Source organism: Melanostigma gelatinosum (assembly GCF_949748355.1).
Source record: "Melanostigma gelatinosum genome assembly, chromosome: 21".
NCBI lineage: Eukaryota > Metazoa > Chordata > Actinopteri > Perciformes > Zoarcidae > Melanostigma > Melanostigma gelatinosum.
The window spans coordinates 1,180,161-1,203,295 of NC_136654.1; the positions used below are offsets into that span (position 1 = coordinate 1,180,161).

The following is a 23,135-nucleotide window of genomic DNA, read 5'->3' on the forward strand; positions in this document are numbered from 1 at the left end:
CTACAAACTGAGGGCTGACATTTAGCATTGGATCATTGGTTGTTGTAGCAGCAGAGTTTTGATCGTGCAATCGTCCCCTGAACCGCTGTACTGCAGTCACTGTTACTGTAGGACACAGCACAATGTTGGACAACTGTTCTCATGAACACCATTGAACAGACCTGGCATGTCCCTTTGCATGCGACTTCATCTTCTTTGGGAGCTGGATTGAGAGTGTTGTGGGCTCTCTGGTGAGATTTTGATCGATGCCTTTGCAGTGTTAGTACTATGCTGTGATTCCCGCCTGTCACCACTAGATGTCAGAGTTTGCACATAATCGCTGTCTGTTGTCATTCATCTCTTCCTTTGCCATCTTGTTTTGTCTCTCATCTTCTCCTCTAATCTCCCTTTGTCATCTCTTTTCATATTGTGTGATGTATTCTCTGTTTTATTGTCTCTTACCCCTCCTTCCTGTTGTCCTACCTCCTTTAAGGGTGAAGTGACCTTTGACTTCTTATTTCTTTATTGTCTGTCTGTCAGTCCACCTGTTCATTCTGCACTGTTCTCCTCAACAAAGACTTTCTATCTATACACAGAAATGGGATATTTTGCAAAATATCCCATTTCAGAATTTCTGGATTATGATTATGATGCATCAATGTGTTCATCAACTCAGCTGGTAAAGGTAAAGATAATTCGAAATACTTTAAACTCCTGTGTAGCATGACCTTTAAATTACTTTATTGATATATTTACATTTTGTATTAACAATCTAAATCTGCAAACTAGTAACTGAAGGTGTCAAATATATGTAGCGGAGTAAAAAGGAATATATTTGCCGGCTAAAAGTAGCATTAAACTGCAAATATAAGTACCTCATATGTGTACAGTGCAGTATCTACTTGAGTAACTGTACTTAGTTACTTTCCAAATTTCATTTTGTATTCACATTTAGACATCACGTCATGTGTACAGCCCTTTGGCGGTAAGGTATTTTACTTTGAAGTCCACATGGAAGAGGATCGCGTCTGAGAAAGTGCTTTTATTTGTTTACGGTGAAACCGGAAGCTGTTTGCTCTGTGGCGGTTACTCGGTGTAACTTTACGCTCGTGCCGTGGACAGCTGCCACACTGGACTCGGACTGAGCAGAACCGTGTAAGTAAACCCACAAACACGCCGGATTCTGCGGCCCACACGGCCCGTCCGCGCACACACACACACGCGCGCGCACATCCGCCCAGAAAATATGAATAATGTAAATTCCGGAGTGTGGAGCAGGCGGGTAATGGAGGCGGGAGAGGAAATCAGTCGATGTGTTGTTAGGAAGGCCTGGAACAGTTTGATCTGCACGGGGAACAAATGCGCTCCGAGGACCGTTTAATGGACTTATTTACACTCGTGCGGCTGTTTGAAACAGCTGTTTGAAACAGCTGTTTGAAACAGCTGTTTCACTACACTCAATTAAATGTAGATCACTGTGGTTAATGTGCAGGAAAGCAGAATAGCTTTGTGTCTTGTCTCGTGTAACGAAACATTAATATTTGTAAATCTCATAATATTTACATAGAGGTCCATACATAGTGTCTGTGATTGATAATATAATTATAGTTATGGACTAAGGTGTGTCTCCCATATGAAGCCGAAATGATTCATCGATTAGTTGATTGAAAGAAAACGAATATGCAATTAATGTGGTCATCAATTAATCACAAACACCCGCTAGATTGATTTAGATGAGAGAGAAGCAGCCTTCCTGTCATGTATATGTTTTTCTATCATAAATGACTGTTTGTCCTGTAAGTGAATGCAGATGATCAGAGGTTTGTTCTCCAATAGAGTCTCATTGAGCTCCTGGATGTTGTGCAATTTGGAAACCTGACGCTCAAAATTAGTTTTCATTCTACAATGACACATATTCACATTCTGGGTTTCTAAGGCAGCAAAACAAAGTGTGTGTGTGTGTGTGTGTGTGTGTGTGTGTGTGTGTGTGTGTGTGTGCTCGCTCTTAATCCCTGCATGCTTTAACGAGCACTGTCCTTGTCCAACTCTGTCTCGACACACACAGACGAGGCTCATGAACACTTCCTGCTGTACACTGTGAACCTTTCTTCAGGTTGCATCCTAAAATTCCTCTCGTGCAATAAAAAAAGAACGCTTGAACAGACGGCGCTGGTTTATGATCCGTGTGAGGACACGGGAGTTCTGTGCGTTGTGTATCGGGACGCCTCTGGACTGTTATCACGCACGAGGCTTCATTCAAATCTGCACCAAGTTTGTTCAGTGTGTTTCTCCTCTTATCATTGCAGCTCTAATATAATGTACAGGAACATAGAACTGAACTGAATAGATTCTTGTCACCGCTGTCCAGCTGTGTGGGTCAGTATCGGCCTGATTCTCTGGAGGGTGTCGACACGTTTAGAGCTGAGTTCTGGTCTTCAACCTCAAAGTCTTTCTTCTAGTTCACGTCCACTGTGCTGTCACAGAGCCACCACAGCTAAATGTGTCACTATGATCATCTGTTCGGCACATTGATGTCACTTTTGTTAGAAAAACCTGCAACCTCACTGCAGCTCTGAAGCCCCCCCCCTTTACCCTGCGGAGCCTTACGAGCTGCGAGTTGTTCTGAAGTGTGGCCCCGTCCCCTCCTCAGCGTTCCTGTGATGCCCCAGGGCGGGCTGAGCTGGTCCGGGTCGCGATGCCTTATGTGGACCGACAGAATCGCATCTGCGGCTTCCTGGACATCGAGGAGAACGAGAGCAGCGGCAGGTTCCTGCGCCGGTACTTCATCCTGGACACCCAGCAGGGCAGCCTGCTGTGGTTCATGGACAACCCACAGGTGAGGGGGGGAGGTGTGCAGCAGCTCCCGTCTCTCACGCCTCGAGAGATTCCTGCTCGATGAGTCAGCACGGAAAACATCTGAACCATCCGAGCACGCTACTGCGCCTTTAAGTGCTCCTCACGCCGATCCCTGATTGTAACTACGCTAGTTTAACAAACTGACTTCATTTGAAGACGCGTTTAACGCGTCGCGTCAGTTCAGTGATGGAAGGATTTCTTTCCCTTCAGGCAACTATTCCCAACAATGAACATCAACGTGCAGGGACTTGAAAGCTGCTTCAGGGAGATAATCATCACATTTATCTTCCAGAAAAGTCAAGTCGTTAACGAAACCACAGTCTTTATTTCTGTAAACTCATGAAAGTCCGTTTTATTGAAAGTGAGTGAAGTAGAGTTGGTGAGGCAGAAGACACGTTAGGAAGGTGAGGGTGTTTGAACTACGGGATCAATGAGGTCTGAACAGGACGTTGTGTGTTCATGGGACAGCAGAACTTGACTGAACACAGACGAGAGCGTCTGGTTGAAGCCGTTCAAACACTTTCACTTGAGGGTGACGGTCAAAACCAAGCAGACAAACAGGAACCAGAACAGACAACGAAAGGTCAGCAGTCGTAGTGTTCATATTCCCCACAGCCGGGAATTCCTCAAACACAGCAGCTGATAACTGGTATATGCAGCAGTTATGGATATTATTTAAAATCATGTTTGATCGCCTCTCTTGGGCTTTAATCTGTCAGGAAATGCTCCTTTTTCTCTTTTAACCAAAACTGTGACGCAGGAATAATATGAACATCTTGTTATGAACAGAACGTCAAATGTCTCCCATATATGACATGAATATATTTATATATTATATCTTGAATATATATATATATATATTAATATCCCTTATTCTTTTTCAGGCCTTTTTTTCGGAGATGAGTACCAAACGTAATCCTTGTTTCACAATAATACGACTGGTTTTCAACTTGTGTGTCTTTTTACAGAATCTGCCTAAAGGTGCAGAGAAGGTGGGATCTCTCAAACTCACCTACATCTCCAAGGTCAGTCCACACACACACACACACTCACACACACACACACACACACACACAGAGATGGTGGGTTCATGTGTCTCTGGCACGTTGACGCTTTGCTCTGCTCTCTGTCGTTCAGGTCAGCGATGCCACCAAACTCAGACCAAAGGCAGAGTTCTGCTTTGGTAAGTTCTTCATTTCCTCTCCCCATCGTTCTTCCTCACCTCACTCTTTGTGTACATCCAGATGTGTTGTACAGTTTGTGTTTGTCCCTTTTAACATGACAGCCCCCCCTCCCTAGCCAGCTCCATTAGGAAATATGTTTCCCATTCTGGAAATATGCCCTGAATCTGAACTGTAAGAGCCCGAGCTGATCACCCTCTTCTGGCTGAGCTTGACCCTCCAGCCTCGTTAAACATCTGGAGAAGGCCTGAAAGCAGAAGAGAGGCTTTTAGAGCAGCACATTAGAGTTCACGTCCCTCCTCTCCTCTTCCCTTTCTCCTTCCTTTCTTCCTCTCCCATCTCCTTCATTCCCACTGCTTCCTTGTTTCCTTCCTTGTCCCTTTCCTCTCCCGTTAGCTTCATTTCCTCTCTCTTGTCCCTCGCTGCTCGTTGTGGTTCCTCTGGTGGCCAACAGTAGCTTTTTGTCCCTCAATAGGAGGAAACTGTACAATGACTCTGACCTGTGTGTGTGTGTTTGCATCTGGATGGGACGTTAACACACACACATCCTCTGAGAAACCAGAAGCCAGCTGATATTTTCAGATCATGATTTGACATGACATTTATATTTCTGTCTCTAGTTGTAAATGCAGGAATGAGGAAGTTTTATCTGCAGGCCAACGACCAGCAGGATTTGGTGGAATGGATCAGTGTTCTCAACAATGCCACCAAGATCACTGTGAGCCACACACACACACACACACACACACACATATATACACATACACACACACACACACACACACACACACATATATACACATACACAGACACGCACATACACACATACACACACATACACATATATATATGTATGTATGTATGTATATATGTATATATGTATATATATATATATATATATATATATATATATATATATATATATATATATATATATATAGACAGTGACGCTCATTAATGTCAAAGGTTAACGTTGGTGATATATTACATTTGCTTTATTGTCCAACAAGTGTTAAGTGTGTATCAAAGCCTGATATCTGGTCTTCCTCTGTGCCATCGAGCTCCATTGTTGTCCAAAAACTATGAAACACACGTCCACCTGAAAGAAGCAACAAAATAAATTGTAAAGTCCGTAGGTGAGCCTGATTTTAAGTGCCTGAGAATTGTGTGGAACCTGCAACCCACCAGGAAGTAGACGTAGTTCTGGTCTGTGTGACTCTAAATGGACCATAATGTACTAAATGAACATCATGCTGTATTGAAGAAGACTTGAAACTAGAGATTGAGACATAAACTCATGTTTACAATGTTTACTGAGGGAATAAATCAAGAGAGAAGTAGAGTCATTTTCTATAGACTTCTATACAACCAGAGGAGTCGCCCCCTGGTGGACACTAGAGAGAATGCAGCTTTAACACATGAAGGATCAGCTTCACTCAGCAGAACCGGAGGTTGCCGCCCGGTTTAAACCCAAACCTCTTAAAGACCTGTGGGTGTGAACCGGGTGTTTGACAGACTGGACTGTCGTTAATCTCGTCTTTGTCTTTAGGTGCCAAAGCCAGGCGAGGGCCAAACGACGGCCCACACAGAGACCCCCCAGGAAGTACTGGGAGCCATGAAACAGGTCTCCTACAAGACTGAAATCATAGGAGGAGTCCCCATCACCACCACCACACAGGTAACACACTCACTGTCAGGTGTCTTGCTTCAGCAGGTCCGGTCCTGTCAGTGTTGGCATGCAGCCGCAAACACGTGACCAACACGCGTTGACACAGACGAGTGACGGCTGGTTTCAGCTTCATGACTGAAAACACAGAGATGCTGTGAAGCACATTAAGAGTCGGTGTGTGGAACGATCTCGGTATTAAACGGGAACCGTACACTCGGTGGAGACGGAGGAAGTCATCCGATGATCCGATGATCCGTATTTACTGGTTGTGTAAATAAGCAGCTATTTGCTGACATGTGCAACATGTTAAATGTTTAGTTTTATGAATATCATGAGGCGATATTCCACATTGTGTGTGTGTGTGTGTGTGTGTGTGTGTGTGTGTGTGTGTGTGTGTGTGTGTGTGTGTGTGTGTGTGTGTGTGTGTGTGTGTGTGTGTGTGTGTGTGTGTGTGTGTGTGTGTGTGTGTGTGTGTGTGTGTGTGTGTTGTAGGAGCAGGGGGAGGGGCAGAACGAGGCGGAGCGTGGAGGTTTGAAGCGGGGTCAGAATCATCTGCCCTACTTCCTGTCCAGAGGAGCGCAGGACCAGGCCATCATCAAGGCCGGATACTGTGTCAAACAGGGGGCTCTGGTGAGAGCACACACACACACACACTGTCCACTAAAACTATGAAGAATATACACTGAAATGTAGTATTAATGTTATCACACGAGATTGCAGTTTTGCACGTGTTGCAGTTTTGCATGTGTTTAAGGGAGAAGAAAGCTTACGATTCTATGAAGTACCTTTAACCCTTCATGGTCTCACTGCGCTGTACAGGCTTACAGTCTTTTAACCCCTCATTGTGCACCAAGACCGCTCAGATTTGAACACCGTTCAGGCTTTGACTGTTTGAGCTCCGACACGGTGGAATAAACTCCGTCAGATGTGTTTCTGTCTTTCTGATCCATCCTGACACTCACTGAACCTCAGTGAGGATGTTAATGATCTCACTGAACCTTAGTGAGGATGTTAATGATCTCACTGAACCTTAGTGAGGATGTTAATGATCTCACTGAACCTTAGTGAGGATGTTAATGATCTCACTGAACCTTAGTGAGGATGTTAATGATCTCATAACCTCAGTGAGGATGTGAATGATCTCACTGAACCTTAGTGAGGATGTTAATGATCTCATAACCTTAGTGAGGATGTTAATGATCTCATAACCTCAGTGAGGATGTTAATGATCTCACTGAACCTTAGTGAGGATGTTAATGATCTCATAACCTTAGTGAGGATGTTAATGATCTCATAACCTCAGTGAGGGTGTTAATGATCTCACTGAACCTTAGTGAGGATGTTAATGATCTCATAACCTCAGTGAGGATGTGAATGATCTCATAACCTCAGTGAGGATGTGAATGATCTCACTGAACCTTAGTGAGGATGTTAATGATCTCATAACCTTAGTGAGGATGTTAATGATCTCATAACCTTAGTGAGGATGTTAATGATCTCATAACCTTAGTGAGGATGTTAATGATCTCATAACCTTAGTGAGGATGTTAATGATCTCATAACCTTAGTGAGGATGTTAATGATCTCATAACCTTAGTGAGGATGTTAATGATCTCATAACCTTAGTGAGGATGTTAATGATCTCATAACCTCAGTGAGGATGTGAATGATCTCACTGAACCTCAGTGAGGATGTGAATGATCTCATAACCTCAGTGAGGATGTTAATGATCTCATAACCTTAGTGAGGATGTTAATGATCTCATAACCTCAGTGAGGATGTTAATGATCTCACTGAACCTTAGTGAGGATGTGAATGATCTCATAACCTCAGTGAGGATGTTAATGATCTCACTGAACCTTAGTGAGGATGTTAATGATCTCACTGAACCTCAGTGAGGATGTGAATGATCTCATAACCTCAGTGAGGATGTTAATGATCTCACTGAACCTCAGTGAGGATGTTAATGATCTCATGACCTCAGTGAGGATGTTAATGATCTCACTGAACCTCAGTGAGGATGTTAATGATCTCATGACCTCAGTGAGGATGTTAATGATCTCATAACCTCAGTGAGGATGTTAATGATCTCACTGAACCTCAGTGAGGATGTTAATGATCTCATAACCTTAGTGAGGATGTTAATGATCTCATAACCTCAGTGAGGATGTTAATGATCTCACTGAACCTCAGTGAGGATGTTAATGATCTCATAACCTCAGTGAGGATGTTAATGATCTCACTGAACCTCAGTGAGGATGTGAATGATCTCATAACCTCAGTGAGGATGTTAATGATCTCACTGAACCTCAGTGAGGATGTTAATGATCTCATGACCTCAGTGAGGATGTTAATGATCTCACTGAACCTCAGTGAGGATGTTAATGATCTCATGACCTCAGTGAGGATGTTAATGATCTCATAACCTCAGTGAGGATGTTAATGATCTCACTGAACCTCAGTGAGGATGTTAATGATCTCATAACCTTAGTGAGGATGTTAATGATCTCATGACCTCAGTGAGGATGTTAATGATCTCATAACCTCAGTGAGGATGTTAATGATCTCACTGAACCTCAGTGAGGATGTTAATGATCTCATGACCTCAGTGAGGATGTTAATGATCTCATAACCTTAGTGAGGATGTTAATGATCTCACTGAACCTCAGTGAGGATGTTAATGATCTCATAACCTCAGTGAGGATGTTAATGATCTCATAACCTCAGTGAGGATGTTAATGATCTCATAACCTCAGTGAGGATGTTAATGATCTCATAACCTCAGTGAGGATGTTAATGATCTCATAACCTCAGTGAGGATGTTAATGATCTCATAACCTCAGTGAGGATGTTAATGATCTCATAACCTTAGTGAGGATGTTAATGATCTCATAACCTCAGTGAGGATGTTAATGATCTCACTGAACCTTAGTGAGGATGTTAATGATCTCATAACCTCAGTGAGGATGTGAATGATCTCACTGAACCTTAGTGAGGATGTTAATGATCTCATAACCTCAGTGAGGATGTTAATGATCTCATAACCTCAGTGAGGATGTGAATGATCTCACTGAACCTTAGTGAGGATGTTAATGATCTCACTGAACCTTAGTGAGGATGTTAATGATCTCACTGAACCTCAGTGAGGATGTTAATGATCTCACTGAACCTCAGTGAGGATGTTAATGATCTCATAACCTCAGTGAGGGTGTTAATGATCTCACTGAACCTCAGTGAGGATGTTAATGATCTCATAACCTCAGTGAGGATGTTAATGATCTCATAACCTCAGTGAGGATGTTAATGATCTCATAACCTCAGTGAGGATGTTAATGATCTCACTGAACCTCAGTGAGGATGTTAATGATCTCATAACCTTAGTGAGGATGTTAATGATCTCATAACCTCAGTGAGGGTGTTAATGATCTCACTGAACCTCAGTGAGGATGTTAATGATCTCATAACCTCAGTGAGGATGTTAATGATCTCATAACCTCAGTGAGGATGTTAATGATCTCATAACCTCAGTGAGGATGTTAATGATCTCATAACCTTAGTGAGGATGTTAATGATCTCATAACCTCAGTGAGGGTGTTAATGATCTCACTGAACCTCAGTGAGGATGTTAATGATCTCATAACCTCAGTGAGGATGTTAATGATCTCATAACCTCAGTGAGGATGTTAATGATCTCATAACCTCAGTGAGGATGTTAATGATCTCATAACCTCAGTGAGGATGTTAATGATCTCATAACCTTAGTGAGGATGTTAATGATCTCATAACCTCAGTGAGGGTGTTAATGATCTCACTGAACCTCAGTGAGGATGTTAATGATCTCATAACCTTAGTGAGGATGTTAATGATCTCATAACCTCAGTGAGGATGTTAATGATCTCATAACCTCAGTGAGGATGTTAATGATCTCATAACCTTAGTGAGGATGTTAATGATCTCATGACCTCAGTGAGGATGTTAATGATCTCACTGAACCTCAGTGAGGATGTTAATGATCTCATAACCTCAGTGAGGATGTTAATGATCTCATGACCTCAGTGAGGATGTTAATGATCTCACTGAACCTCAGTGAGGATGTTAATGATCTCATAACCTCAGTGAGGATGTTAATGATCTCAGTGAACCTTAGTGAGGATGTTAATGATCTCATAACCTCAGTGAGGATGTTAATGATCTCATAACCTCAGTGAGGATGTTAATGATCTCATAACCTCAGTGAGGATGTTAATGATCTCATAACCTCAGTGAGGATGTTAATGATCTCATAACCTCAGTGAGGATGTTAATGATCTCATAACCTCAGTGAGGATGTTAATGATCTTCAGAGCACGATTCCTAACGTTAGTAAGAGAAGAGAAAAGTCTCCTGAACTCGGAGGCTAAACTAACGAGTACTCGATGTTCATAGCTCTGCTCCTCTTCCTCAGATGAAGAATTGGAAGAGGAGGTACTTCATGCTGGAAGAAAACGCCGTCAGCTACTTTAAATCTGACCTGGTGAGAAAATATGTGTTGTTAGTTCTAAAGTCCTGTTACAGCAGAGAGCTGTTACCAGGTTACTGCGGTGCACGAAACACACAGACTGTGGGCGACATTACACCTAATCATGGACACACACACACACACACGACTAGAACGCGTGTGTGTGTGTGTGTGCAGCGGGGCTTCGGTTAGGTGTGTCTCTACACGCTGCGGTTTGTGTCTTGAATACCTCATATGATCCACGTGTGGAAAGATTAGCGAGTCCTAACCGCAGCCTGTCTGCCCATAAAGAGACACACCCTGTGTGTGTGTGTGTGTGTGTGTGTGTGTGTGTGTGTGTGTGTGTGTGTGTGTGTGTGTGTGTGTGTGTGTGTGTGTGTGTGTGTGTGTGTGTGTGTGTGTGTGTGTGTGTGTGTGTGTGTGTGTGTGTGTGTGTGTGTGTGTGCAGCGGGGCTTCGGTTAGGTGTGTGTCTCTACACGCTGCGGTTTGTGTGTTGAATACCTCCTCATATGATCCACGTGTGGAAAGATTAGCGAGTCCTAACCGCAGCCTGTCTGCCCATAAAGAGACACACCCTGTGTGTGTGTGTGTGTGTGTGTGTGTGTGTGTGTGTGTGTGTGTGTGTGTGTGTGTGTGTGTGTGTGTGTGTGTGTGTGTGTGTGTGTGTGTGTGTGTGTGTGTGTGTGTGTGTGTGTGTGTGTGTCAACCTGTTCAGCCCTATCTCTCATATGAATCGGTATAGCTCCTCAACCTGAAGGCTTTTATGCATATTTGGTGAACGTAACATTGTGTGTTTCCAGTCGTGATGCATTCAGGTTCTTTCGGTGAATTTCTAGTTTCCAGCCACACCGAGATTATATTGTAGACTGAAGAGAAAATGATCTTTTGATCTCAACTTGCTTGTATGTTTATGAAGGTTACATTTGTTATATTTATATTTGTAATAAGAGTTGAGACGGCATCAAGTTGGTTGAAGGATTCTGGAAGCTTAAGGCCTCAAAACGTCTCTAAATAATCCATCTTCCATTGTGACTTCAGTAACGAGGGCTGGACCCCGTAGTGGTTTCCCTCTTCCTCAACCTGAACCAACCCGTATCCCTACCGGAGCCACATTACAGAAGCTGGGCTTGGGGACAGTCACGCATGTAGAGTGGCAAAGCTCCACTTCTTGAATCTAAAACCTCTCAAGTCATCGTCAGAGACCAAACTATATGTGTGAATGTATAAGGAGAGAAACGCAGTGTTTTCATTTAAGAAGCTGCGTGGATCTGCTGCTGGTTGCTTTGTATCGTTGGCTGATGAAGTACATGAAGTACATAGAGTACATAGAGTACATAGAGTACATAGTCACGAGACTCCTTTGACAAAGCAGTAATGTTACCTCTCAGGTCACAGGAGCTGCTGCCAAACCTTCTGTTTGTGTCATTGTGTGATTCTTTTGTGTTTTAAAGGCTTATTTCAGAATCGCACAAGAACACAAACTTTTGGTGAATTTCTAGTTTCCAGCCACACCAAGATTATATTGTAGACTGAAGAGAAACGTGTTGTAAATACAGCGTTAAACTGCAGACGTCCACGGCAGTGCGTTGCTTTGCTCCCGTGCCTGTTCTCATGTCTGCTCCTCTAAACTGTGAGCGCTCCGATCGCCATCTAATGCTTCAAAACATCCAAACGGTCCCTTGAAGATGTTGATGGACACAGCTCACCTGTGGTCCTGCATGTTTTTGTGTGTTGTCGTTTCCTCTCTTCTACCTTGCAGGAGAGGGAGGCGCTGAAAGTCATCCCGCTGAAGGAGGTTCACAGAGTTCAGGAGTGCAAACACAGGTCAGTGTGCGCTGTTGTCAACAGGGGAACATGTGCTGCTGCTCATTAATAACTGCTGCTGCTCATTAATAACTGCTGCTGCTCATTAATAACTGCTGCTGCTTTGTCCTGCAGTGACCTGATGATGAGGGACAACCTGTTTGAAATGGTCACCAGCTCCAGAACCTTCTACATACAGGTAAGACACAGGGACAGGGCTGTGTCTAACGCTTACTTTCATCCTCATGTCTTTTGTTTTTATTTCAGCTGAAGGTCTTTAGTTTCTAGCCATGCTAGAGACGAGGCTCTAGGGACGATAGTCTGTCCGTCGAGCCTCCACTTTAGTCACACTGAAATATCTCAACTATTGGTTGGATTCAGGCGGTTAAGCCGAAGCTTCATGTGTTAAAGCTGCATTCTCTCTAGTGTCCACCAGGGGGCGACTCCTCTGGTTGTATAGAAGTCTATAGAAAATGACTCTACTTCTCTCTTGATTTATTACCTCAGTAAACATTGTAAACATGAGTTTATGTCTCAATCTCTAGTTTCAAGTCTTCTTCAATACAGCATGATGTTCATTTAGTACATTATGGTCCATTTAGAGTCACACAGACCATAAAGCAGGGGATGCTTTAGGGCGGGGCTACACAGTGATTGACAGGTCTCTAACAGACCATAAAGCAGGGGATGCTTTAGGGCAGGGGTGTCAAACTCATTTTCACTCTGGGGCCACATCAGCATCACGGTCGCCCTCAAAGGGCCGGTTGTAAATGTAAGACGGTGTAAATGTAACTACGGTACTCCTAACATAGTTAGTTTAGTTTCCCGGGATATCTGTGACTTCCACAACACGTACTTCCAGTTGTGTGATTTCTCCTCCGCCATTGTTTCCTGTTGCTGGTGCAAAATGCATTCTGGGATATTTGGCTGTCCCAAGTACAGACAAGTCACCTCCGATGCATCCCGGGTAAAATGGGCAGAGCGAGCCACATCCGGGCATTAGGGCCGTGCTTGGCTCGATGTGAACTTTGAATTGGAACAGTACTTGGGCTGAGACTGATGACGTTTCAGTACAGAGAAGTACGCATGTTGAGAAACTTGTTGGAAATCCTCTTTATGGGCTGTTGCATCTCCTGTCCACCTGTTGTGATAGTTTTAATGTCGGCACACAGACAACATGCCATCTCATCACTTCGACTTTCTATCTCATAATTTCGACCATGGGGATATTTTTATTTTCACATCTAACTTTACATTTTTGTAAAAAAAAAAAAAAAAAAAAAAAAAAAAAATTATTATTATTTTTTTTTTGCTGGCGGATTCGTGGGCCACATAAAATGACGTGGTGGGCCGGGTCCGGCCCGCGGGCCGTATGTTTGACACCCCTGCTTTAGGGCGTCGCTACGTCGCTCCTCCTCAGTCCTAACATTTTATAATTTTTGTTTTACTGCTTCCTCATAAGCACTTTATATGCATGTTTTAACACCGTAACATTTTACATTATATTACTGCTTTGTGTATTTACATCATACAACATCCTCTTTCTGTGCGTCAGGCTGACAGTCCAGAGGACATGCACAGCTGGATTAAGGCCATCTCAGGGGCCATCGTGGCTCAGCGGGGCCCCGGACGCTCCGCTACTGTAAGTATCCTGTTCATACTCATAACAACAGAACACCAATGAGTCTGCATGAAGAGATCTGTTAACCAAGAGCAAGACCTCACTGCAGAGATGTGCACATTGAGAACGTGAGCATTTTACATTGTTGTTTGAAATAACTTCATTTGTAGTCTTTTGAATTTAAATAGAAACGCACACCTACCGTCACCAAGATGATAAAGAGTGCATTTTGTTCAAATCTTCCCTCCCGTTGGTCAGCAAATCATTTCACATCCTCCACATGAAGGAGGAGCTGCGTGTTGCGGCGCATGTCTGATCAGGTGAAGTGGCGCCATCGTGTGGCAGAAGGAGTTACTGCGAAGACAAACCCACGAGGAACATGGAACATTTATATGAGATTATTTTCATCTTTAGATGATTTAGATGCTTAATTTCATCTCACATCATTTGTCTCTCACGTTTAGGAACATAATAATAGCTCAGTGGTCCATCACATGTCGCACAGATTCACTCGTTTTATCATTTCTTTGATGAGTTTCACAACCTGATGATGATGATGATGATGGTTGAAATGTGTTTTCACACCATGGAAAGTGTTCACAGTGTGCACAACAACTTCCACTCTGTGCAACATGTCTGTTAATTCTCTCTCACACACACACACACACACACACACACACACACACACACACACACACACACACACACACACACACACACACACACACACACACACACACCTATCTTTCTCTGTTCTTCCTAATTTCTATCCGTTTGAAGAGTTTCTTTCCAAAGCCACACAATCAGCCACCAGAAGAAGAAAGTTCAATTCATATGCAACAATCTTCATGACTGTAACAATCTTATATCAATGGAAGTGTGCAGCCGCCCACAGAATGTAGTTGAGTTCGCCGATACCTTCAGAACTTCAACAAATAGTTCATAAAAAGTTAATGTTGTTACATTCTTTGTCTCGTAGTTTAATGAGCAGACTTGTGACATTTTAAAGGACTTAACGTTTCACGACGAGGACGTTTTCACTTTCCTCCACTTTAAAAGAAGACGTCACGACTGAATGGGACTCGTCTTCCCCTCTAGATGGAGGTGGATGGAGGTGGATGGAGATGGAGGTAGATGTAGATGGAGGTAGAGGTAGAGGTAGAGGTGGAGGTAGATGGAGGTAGAGGTAGATGGAGGTAGATGGAGGTAGAGGTAGATGGAGGGAGAGGTAGATGTAGATGGAGGTAGATGGAGATGGAGGTAGATGGAGGGGTGGTGCTTTGGAAAGCAGCTCTTCACATGACCATAACCGAGCTGTAAACTGTTGTTTTCAGGTCCGTCAGGCCAGAAGGTTGTCCAGCCCTTGTATACAGAGGTATACGCCATTCTGCAGCGGTGAATGCAGCACGTATGTGACCCCATACCCCCCCCCCCCCCATTAACCCCACCTACCAGCCTCCCCTTTGCCGAGCATTTACCTTGCAAACACAACAGGAGCTCTCTGGTTCCGTGTCCATCTGAGCCCTTTCTATCATGAACCAGAGTGAACCGGGTTGAAGAGACTCGCCCCCTGCTGTCAAACCCTCTAAGATCACAGCTGGAGCAGAACGTCTACAACAAACCTCTAGAAGTGTGTGTTGCTGGTACTTTCCCTCTGAGCCGTGTTTGATGCCGGCGTGTAGGCAGGTGTGCTTTACTTACTTCTGAGGATCGTTTTCTCGCCTGAATGCTGTTTGTTGGCAGCGTCCTCATCCTCCATCGAAACCCGGCCCACCCCGACATCATCGTCTCCTCTTGGTCTGACATCGACGACCCAGATTCTCTCTTTTAATGTTGACATGTTAGATGAGAGAGTTGGGTCAAACCATTGTTACGTTTCATTCTCACAACAGCACCAACCATCTCTGACCTGTCCTCTTTATCTGTCTGCTTTATTTCCTTCATGTTGTGCGTCACTGTTCACGTCTTAATAACATTTACAGCGTTCCTGACTCCCAGCAGAACAAATTCACCATGAGCTTTTCCTTTCTCCGCTAACTGTGTGTGTGTGTGTGTGTGTGTGTGTGTGTGTGTGTGTGTGTGTGTGTGTGTGTGTGTGTGTGTGTGTGTGTGTGTGTGTGTGTGTGTGTGTGTGTGTGTGTGTGTGTGTGTGTGTGTGTGTGTGTGTGTGCGTGCTTTCCAGAGAGTGAGGTGTGACAGTGACGTACTAACCTTCCCAAAATGAGCCCTGCTGCCTACTTCCTGCCCCTCCCGCCGCTGCTCATTGTCCAATCACCAAGCCCCGCTGCCTCTCTGCTTCCTGCAGCCGCTGTTCGATTCCCGCTCCGCTCCTTCGGCGACCGCAGCGTTACTCGTTCGTACGTGTTGCTTTTTTAACCGCATGAAGCCTTGTGTTACAACCCCAACTCACAGCGCTTTCCTTCTGGACGGATCTTGTGTGACCTCAGCAGTTCAGCCGGAGTGGAGGGCGAGTCCTGTTGGGCGTTCATACTTCATCTTGTGACTGTGATCTGGCTGCTGTTTTTACTTTCCCTACTAACACAAAATACTTCATTTGAACCCATAAAACCTGCATGTTTCTTCTTCTTGTATCCAGAGCGAATGTCAGAGTTTACCTCGATGTTTCCTCGATCACCAGCAAACGTGACTTTGTAATCTGGCCTCTGACAGAAGCTGTTCAATAAGAGTCTGATGCTGATGATGACTGTTACACAGCTCACCCTGTTTGGCGCTCTGGTTTCTACAGACCTTAAATCTGTCTTCTAGAGCTCCTCAGATACTCACAGGAGCTCTGAGAGGCGAGTGAGACATGAAACACGTCTGGTCTGAATAGTTTCCCTCCTGAAAGACATAAGCACCGGTTACAAACCATCGTTTCTCATCATGCGTGTGTTGTTGATGTGTAAGAAGGTGCTGCTTGCAGCGTTAATGTTTTAGATAAATGATCCTGGAGAAAACCTTTATTTCACTTGTTCTTGAGTCATAAGCACAGAGGACAGAAAACGGAGAGTTATTCGTCTCTCTTCCCTCTCTGGGCTTCTGAAGTACTGAAAGTGAAAATGAGTGTTTTCCAAAACATCAACCTTTAAGTTAAATAAGATTCCTGGTGAACGAGGTAACCTGCAGCTTAATCAGCTGCCCAACAACGAGAGACTTTCTCCCGTTTACCTTTTATTTTCTCCTCATCCACCATCATCCATCCATCCATCCACCGAGTCATCGCTGTGCTCCCTCCATCCGTCGTTCACAACCGTCTGTCTCTTCCGCCTCTCACTTCCTCTCTCTCTCTCTCTCCAGGAACCCAGTGACTCCTCTCCCTCCCCAACATCCTCCTCCACCTTCTACTACCCCGACCAGGACCTGCTCCACCCACAACCCTCAGCGGGCCCTCGGCTTCGCGCTGGACTCCCACCAGCAGGAGAGCTTCCTGGGCCTGCTCCCGTGGAGGCTGAGCGGCGTCCCCTCCGTGATGATGCCCCTCCCCTCGGCGCGCTCCCGCCTCTCGCTGCAGGAGACGGTGCTGTCGCCACAGTAACGGAGGACCAGTCGCCGTGGAAGCGGCGCAGCGAAATGGGGTTTAATGGCGGCGGAGAGGAGGAGCTGAACGGTCGCACCGCTGAGAAATCTGACATGCAGATGTCCCTGATTTGATTTGATGATGATTGACAATCTCTAAAGGACACACACACACACACACACACACACACACACACACACACACACACACACACACTGAAAGGTGCTCTGTGTGCTCAGAAATTTATGTGTGCACATGTGGAGTAGGAACTTCTTCCTCTGCCGTCTCTTCCTTCACTCTTGTCTTCCCGGATATTATTTTACAAACAAACTGCTGACAAACAAAAACCCACGTTGTCATGCAAAGATGAACCGATGTGTGCTGTCGTACAGTGAAGCTTTAGATCTGTTTCAGTGGCTCATCGCACGGCGGTGGGCCTGGTGGGTTCGTGGTTCATGTCGGAGACGGACGAACCCGAGCTTGTAGTGGTGTCGTTTTCTACAGCAGCAGCTCCGTGTCGACGCTGCAGAGAGACTGACCAATCCAGAACCTCCGTTTGTTTTTAAGACGATCCAGCTTGATGTTAAAACTCTTTGATCCTAATTACCGTCTCTTCTTCTTCTTCTCCAGTAGAAACGTCGTCCTGTCAAACAAACGTTTTAGCGCTTTCGAGCTCCAGAGTCCTGATTCGCTGGCGTTTCTACGTCTGCACATTGTTTTCATCTTCTTCACAAACACGTTTCCTGCCGGTGCCGCACAGAATTGAGACCGAAGTCGTACATTTTCAAAAAAAAGAACCCGGATGTCATAAATTCTGTATGAAAAAATCTACAATTCTCTCTTTGATTAAAGTCACAAATTGACAAGAATAAATCTTGTTTCCTGTGCTCAGCACTTGAGGTGAAGTGGATCTGCGTGGAGCTTCAGCTTAGAGTTGAACTTTGGAGAATGAGCTCAGATTTAAAATGAGAACTCAACTTTCAACCTTAATCCCTATAAAATAACGTATACAAACATTTAGGACCGGAGATGCAGAGTTCTTCGCTGCTATCAATCTGCTTTATTTTAAAATGATCTGCATGAATTCAATAGCTTTCTAAATCATAGAAGATTTTAAATCTTTCAACTGAAGCAAAAACCTGATTTTGACCAAAGGATGAGGATCGACTGTTGGGTGACTCGTCCTCGTTCTGCTGAGCGCTCGCAGTGAAACCGCTCAAATGTTTCTGTGAAGTGTTTTCATTCACTCACCTCCTGCACGTTCAGCGCTCTTCTGTGACTCCAGCTGTTGATGTGTTTGTGTTGTTGGTTTGTTGATCTGCACATTTAGTTTCTTGTGATTTTGGAGCTGCAGGCGAGCAGAAGCTCAGCAGCTTCTTCTTCTGTGCTGTTGCCTGCGAGCTCTGCTGGTTGTGGGTGTTTTTAATGATCTGGTGTGCTTTTAATTTTGATGATTTATTATTTACATTGAGGGAAAACAAACTACATATATGTACTGATATGTATGAACACGTGTGCATGGACCCCCCCCCCCCTTCCATTGCTGTTCCCTGTGAGACGTACGTTGGGTGAAATGCCTGCATTGTTCTTTCTAAAGTTTAAACAGATGATGCAATGAGCTGTTCTGACCCTGTTTATTGTGTCCGTGATTCAAAGACCATGTGCTCTGTTTATTAAAGACTTTTGAACATTTAGTTTTACTGGAGTCCGGTGTGTTCTTTGCTAACGGGAGGATTGAGAACAAAGCAGCGGCTGGAGGGTTTAAATAGAGCAGATGTTTCTCATTTCAAATTCTGAGCCCATTGTTTAATTATGATTTGGTGATATTTGCACATATTTGGGTTGAGACAAAAACACAAAAAGGACTTCATAGGACGCACCTGTGATGAATAAACGGTAAATGCAAACTTGACTGAACCTAAAGAAAAGTCCTGAATATAACTGACTCTCAGCAGTAATATGGGTAGTGTTGAATAGGGTTGAGGGTTTGGTTCCTTCAGTGAGGAGCAGGTCTGCGTGCGTTCTCCTGGCATCACTGTTTCCACATGTTGTAAATCTTCTCCCACACAGTACTTCATCTCTCAGGAGGTTTGTCCATTCCTCGTGCTCTTCCTCATCGGGTGGAGGCTCTCCAGATGAGCTCTCCAGATGAACTCTCCAGATGAACTCTCCAGATGAACTCTCCAGATGAGCTCTCCTGATGAGCTCTCAGATGAGCCCTCCAGATGAGCTCTCCTGATGAGCTCTCAGATGAACTCTCCAGATGAGCTCTCAGATGAGCCCTCCAGATGAGCTCTCCAGATGAGCTCTCAGATGAACTCTCCAGATGAGCTCTCAGATGAACTCTCCAGATGAGCTCTCAGATGAACTCTCTAGATGAACTCTCAGATGAACTCTCCAGATGAACTCTCAGATGAACTCTCCAGATGAACTCTCAGATGAACTCTCCAGATGAACTCTCAGATGAACTCTCCAGATGAGCTCTCAGATGAACTCTCCAGATGAACTCTCAGATGAACTCTCCAGATGAGCTCTCAGATGAACTCTCCAGATGAGCTCTCAGATGAACTCTCCAGATGAACTCTCAGATGAACTCTCTAGATGAGCTCTCAGATGAGCTCTCAGATGAGCTCTCCAGATGAACTCTCAGATGAACTCTCCAGATGAGCTCTCAGATGAACTCTCCAGATGAACTCTCAGATGAACTCTCCAGATGAACTCTCAGATGAACTCTCCAGATGAACTCTCAGATGAACTCTCCAGATGAACTCTCAGATGAACTCTCCAGATGAACTCTCTAGATGAGCTCTCAGATGAGCTCTCAGATGAGCTCTCCAGATGAGCTCTCCAGATGAGCTCTCCAGATGAGCTCTCAGATGAACTCTCCAGATGAGCTCTCAGATGAACTCTCTAGATGAGCTCTCAGATGAACTCTCCAGATGAGCTCTCCAGATGAACTCTCAGATGAACTCTCCAGATGAACTCTCTAGATGAGCTCTCAGATGAGCTCTCCAGATGAGCTCTCCAGATGAGCTCTCAGATGAACTCTCCAGATGAGCTCTCCAGATGAGCTCTCAGATGAGCTCTCAGATGAACTCTCCAGATGAGCTCTCAGATGAGCTCTCAGATGAACTCTCCAGATGAGCTCTCCAGATGAGCTCTCAGATGAACTCTCCAGATGAGCTCTCAGATGAACTCCAGATGAACTCTGATTTTTACATCTTTATTTGTTTGTGCTCAACTCGATCACGTCATTGTTTACCTGCTCTCTCTCTGATATGTTGCACTTCTGGCCACGTTGCAATCTGGGATCTTGTATATTCGACACAGAAGGTGGTGGAGTGGAGCTGTTCATGAGCATGATGGGTAGTGAAGAAGGCAAAGTTCAAATGAATGAACTGACCTGAAAGAAACCCGCGTTCATACATTTGTTGTAAAGAATTAAAAGATTTCCACTTCCGATGTGGGGAAGCGTGTTCTGGTTTCAGGGTTAAACTAAATCTCTTCTGGAGGAATTGTAAAGTCAAAACATCTGCAGTGGAAAAGACTTTGCACTTTTAAGTTCATGTTTTATTTTCATCAGACTGTGACGAACATGATAAAGCAACTTCACATGAACCAAACTTTTGAGACCAAAGTGAGAGTGTGACCCAAAGCACAGAGCGAGTTATAAAAGGGCAGCGTTACTGTCTACACACTGCCTTCACTTCATTATGTCACATCTGTTCTTCTCCAGCTGTTAGTCAGCGCCGTTCAAATATCCACAGAAATATTTCCAACATCAAGTTCAGTTTGTGTGGACCGCTGAGGCCTTCGAGAGGAACTCGCCGAAATAACCGTCAGTCATTCATTCCTGAGGGTGACGTCTCGTCCAGATGTTTCCTCAGATCAGAAAACATCACAGAGATCTTTAAACACAGTTTAGCTTCCGTTGCACTGAATTCGGTCAATCGTACAGAAATAAAGCGGGCTTGAACCCGAGGTGGTGCTTAAATGTTAGTGGGGTGAGAGAGTTGTGTTCAAGCTCCTCCAGGAAACGTTCACGTCCTTCAGTGACTTTCCTTTGAGTCTGTGTTGTTTACAGATGTGAAGATGTTCTAATTGGATTTGCAAGTTTTGAAAATCAACTCTTTTCGCTGTGGAAATACACGAACGTTTTGCAGCTGAGAATGAATCAAGTGAAATGAGAAACATATTTTGGACAGACAACACTGACATCACATCATCTGCCGAATGCATCGATGAAGCGCTGGTTCCTGTCAGACGCGCATCAACAGCTTGATTTCTGCTGACAAACCGCTCTGAACTTCTGAAGCACTTTCATGCTGCTCTGCAAACGTTTGTATCACTTTCTCAAATGACGCTGAGACGGTTTTAGGATCTCTTCACAGATAACAGAGACAGTGGGTCACTTCAGGCTCAGCCAAAGAGCTTGATCCAAAAGCTCAGAGCGCCACCGGTCATGGCTCTTCTGGAGCGAGCAGCTGTCAGTTGCTCATCGGCTGCCCGTCCTCGGAAAGAAGCTCTGGAAGCTCCGCAGAGGAGGTTTGAGTTGATGTGAGCATGTCAGCGAACGTTTAACTCAATATTCTGTTATTGCTGGTACTTTTTATTAGATGCATTACTACATAAATAATACACGACAAAATGTCCACATTTACAAAAGTACTATCATCATAACACATCACTTATTTGATGTATTTACTGGTTTATTTGAACGGGACAGTGCACAGAGTTAAAGCCAAAAGGCTATTTTTCATCTGTAGTCCCAAGAGGCAGATGTTTACAAAACAAACCTAAAAACAATGTAAGATTAAAGTTAAAAGGTGAAACAATATTGACACTTAATGCGTGGACAAACAATGAAAAAGGTTCGAATAACTGTTAAAATAGAAACATGGACTACAAACAGTATTATGCTGTCGCTGTTTAGAGACTAAAGAACATAAAAGCATACAGAGTATGTGGAATACATAAGTTGGCTTCCTTCCCTGGTGTAGTGTGTACTACACTTCGGCTACAACGTCTTTAAAAACATCTTCTTATTACTTTTCATGGGATCTTTTTCATGCAAACAGACTTATGTTGCAAAGATGAAGCGCGACATGAACCTAAATGTGAACTCAGATGAATCTTTGAGCACCGTGTGATTCGCAGCTCGTGCAGCTGATCGAGCGCATGGTCCTAGTTCAAGCTTTTGATTACCAAACTTTCAACAAATGGCAAAGCTTCAGAGGAGTAAAATGAAGCCAGACACAGAAGCTGCTGCAGCATTTCGTTCCTGTGAGCAGCTGTTATCGGTCGCGGTTGAAAGAATAGTCCAGCATTCTTTGGAAATATGCTTCATTACTTTCTTGCTGAGAGTTAGATGAGAAGGCCGACACCGCTGTCATCTCTGTATGCCAAATATGAAGCTGCTACCAGCAGCATGTTAGCTTAGCTTAGCATTGACAATGGAAACAGGGGGAAACAGCTAGCCTGGCACTGTTCAAAGGTCAAAAAAAGCACTTTTAAAGCTCATTGATCAACATGTTGTATCTAGTTTGATCCGTGCAAAAGACGATTCGTCAGCCCGCTGTGCAAAGTAACTCCCTGGTCTTGTCTCCGGGAAACCACAAAAGGAACTTCCAGGAACCTCATAGGAACTCAACTCTATACTGCGCTTCAACCGGAGGAACCAGGGTGCAGTTTAGGCACCAAACATGTTCCTTCTCTGGGTGTAGTACTGTTAAACAAAGAGCTTTAGTTTCGGTAGATGTGGGGGAAAAAACTAAAATGAACATTTAAAATGTCAAAAAGGTCCGATGTTGATTCATTATCTGTTTAAATTATGTTTTTATTCGCTATGACTTTGTCTACTTATCACACTGAACCAAACAGCTGACCTCACACATGGTACTTCCACCTCAGGTTCCGGTCAGGTCGTCCTGATCTCAGGCTGCTGGTGAAACAGGAAGCTCTTACACAACCTGTCATCTCCACCCTGTGATTTACATTCAGCGGTACACTT

The 23,135-nt window shown here is 44.2% G+C and overlaps 1 protein-coding gene across 5 annotated transcripts; it reads left to right on the forward strand.

The window, feature by feature from the left end:
* The first annotated feature begins 1,079 nt into the window (after nt 1-1,079).
* plekha1b (pleckstrin homology domain containing, family A (phosphoinositide binding specific) member 1b) lies at nt 1,080-18,819 on the forward strand. Of its 5 annotated transcripts, none has more exons than XM_079293537.1 (13): nt 1,080-1,134; nt 2,630-2,815; nt 3,804-3,860; nt 3,973-4,018; nt 4,637-4,734; nt 5,566-5,694; nt 6,178-6,315; nt 10,130-10,198; nt 11,944-12,008; nt 12,123-12,186; nt 13,543-13,629; nt 14,943-15,016; nt 16,906-18,819. In XM_079293537.1, the coding sequence occupies exons 2-13, from the start codon at nt 2,675-2,677 to the stop codon at nt 17,141-17,143; spliced, it is 1,206 nt and encodes a 401-aa protein (XP_079149663.1). In that variant the 5' UTR covers nt 1,080-1,134; nt 2,630-2,674; the 3' UTR covers nt 17,144-18,819. The 5 variants fall into 5 exon arrangements, with proteins under 5 accessions (XP_079149663.1, XP_079149664.1, XP_079149661.1 ...); XM_079293538.1 differs by having other exon boundaries at nt 14,943-14,983; XM_079293535.1 differs by lacking the exon at nt 14,943-15,016 and having other exon boundaries at nt 13,543-13,640; nt 16,914-18,819.
* The last annotated feature ends 4,316 nt before the right edge of the window (nt 18,820-23,135 follow it).